Below are 2,225 nucleotides of genomic sequence, written 5' to 3' on the forward strand. Positions count from 1 at the left end.
TTTTTTTGAACATCAGTACAGACACAAGCGCTCATATACACGCGCATACACTCACCCCTATGAACGCACACACACACACCCTACCCCTATGAGCACCTCCAAAAGACTGAGCCGGCATATCATCTTGAAATTTACGAAGTCACCGTAAGCACCTCGTCGTCGACGGGAAAATCTCCTCCCATTGAATGCGCGTCGCCGGAAATCCTGAAATAAATCCAGGAATAAATGCGAGCACCACGATTTGAACCCTGGTGGGCTGGGGATACCACAGTTCCTCTAACCATCCAACCATAGGTTGGTTCGCCATCATGGATGATGTCTGATGAGTGATCCGTCCAGGAGGTGATCTGTCACGCTCATATTTGAATTTCATTTTGGCATGTCCAAATTGTTAAACCGTGACTTCTTTTACTTTATTGCCTTATAAAACTGTTGAATTATGATGAATTTGTGCTATATATGATCCACATACATGAATTTAATGGTTTAGATTTAAGGTGTGCTACTACTCGATTGACTATATAAGAGACCGTTTGACGCTGTTAGCGGTCACGTCCATAAACTTTTAGGGTGCCGGATTTGTCTGCTCGTAGATGCTCTAACCATACACCGGAGCGGCGGACGGGAAGATTGGACCCTCGGCCTCACCAACGCTGGGAGGGGCCAAAGTGCCAAACTGTGGGACAATCACCGCAACACGATTGAGGATTTTTTACCTTTTTCTCCGGAACACGATAATAAGGTTTTAAAGAGAACTACGCTACACTGACACGCGGGGGCATTGATCCACTGACGTGGACACCGGTTATATAATTTGCATGCAGCGCCACGTAGGTCACGTCCGGAGTACGGAGCAGGAGTAGTATTTACAACATGTTTCACTCCAAGAGCACGGCGGCGCCCGGCGGTGGTCACCGCGCTATGAGCGAGCCGACGACGCCGGCTATGAGCGCGGTGGGGTCACCGAGCACCGCGGAGATGACCACCTGCGCCGCGAACCCGGCGATCTCGCAGCAGCGCTTCACCTTGCCCTTCCTCATCCCCCAGTACGACCCTCCCCGGCTCGCGTGGCTGCTCTTCGCCGCGCCCCTTATCACCGGCACCCTGTACCCGCCGCTCCCCGCCACCAACGCGCCGTCGTACACGCCCCTTCCTCCGGCGCTAGCGCCCTTGCTCCGCCCGATGCCGCTCCAGCTCTCGACGACCATGTCCATCACGCACGCCACGTGGAGGCTGTAGCTCTTGCAGTGGCTCCGGTACGTCCAGCTCCGCCCGCGGTGGCCGCACCGGTGGCACGCGGCCTCGGCCTTGGGGTGCAGGTACAGCCTCACGCCGACCCTGCCACCGCGGTCGCTGGCGTCCAGGGCGTGCGGCAGCGTGGCGCAGCAGGGGTGCAGGTCGAAGCCGCAGGCGCGGCAGTGGTAGACGAAGCCGGCGACGTCGCGGCCGCACGCGTTGCAGTAGCGCGTCCCGGGGGCGCCCGGCGCGCGCGCCATGAAGTGGAAGGCGCACTTGGGGTAGAACGGGTGCCGGAGCGGCGGCGGCGGCGGGGAGAGCGGGAGCGCGCATTGGCGGTGGAGGTCGTGGTCGGCGGCGCAGCCCTGGACGGGGCAGCGGTAACGCGCGCCGATGCCGACCTCCTTGCAGCCGTCGCACCGGAACGGCGTGTCCAGTTGCTCCAGCCGGAGCCGGTGCTGCGGGTGGCTGAAGTGCGCCACCTCGCCGTACCTCATGGCCTCTGATTAGCTTCCGAGGTGGTGCTATTCTTTTGTGTTCTTTGGTCGAGCTGGCAGCAAGGAAGATTTATACTGGTGCAATGCAAATATGCAATGCATGTTGATACTTGATAGAGGAGATCCTGGAGTTGGTTGGCTTGGTTTTAACTTTTATACAAGTCTTGGAGATGAAGGTTGTCGAGGAATAGAATAGGATATGTTCTCTTCGTTTTGGATTTAGGTGTTTGGGGTTGCTCTAATATATCAAAGACAGTACTATGATCATGTATGGCCAAATATATTTGTTAAAAACTTTGTTTCTTCGTCGATTGATGCACGTAGCCCCATTTTATTCCGAAGTTTTAAGTATATTTGTTACAGAGTGCCATGGATTGAAATTTGCTCATTCTAAATAGAGTGTTTCAGCACAATTTTAAGAAATTCTACTGTTTTATGTACTTGTTCAGGCATATATGGCTAAACATTTCGAGTAGAGTAGTGCATCTGCGA

At 54.5% G+C, this 2,225-nt stretch overlaps 1 protein-coding gene across 1 annotated transcript; it reads right to left on the minus strand.

Annotated features, from left to right (window-relative positions):
• Positions 1 to 694: 694 nt before the first annotated feature.
• On the minus strand, positions 695 to 1,941 carry LOC125555653. The gene has a single exon (XM_048718536.1). The coding sequence runs from the start codon at positions 1,731 to 1,733 to the stop codon at positions 912 to 914; it is 822 nt and encodes a 273-aa protein (XP_048574493.1). The 5' UTR covers positions 1,734 to 1,941; the 3' UTR covers positions 695 to 911.
• Positions 1,942 to 2,225: the final 284 nt, after the last annotated feature.

This window comes from Triticum urartu, chromosome 5, assembly GCF_003073215.2.
Source record: "Triticum urartu cultivar G1812 chromosome 5, Tu2.1, whole genome shotgun sequence".
Classification (NCBI taxonomy): Eukaryota; Viridiplantae; Streptophyta; class Magnoliopsida; order Poales; family Poaceae; genus Triticum; species Triticum urartu.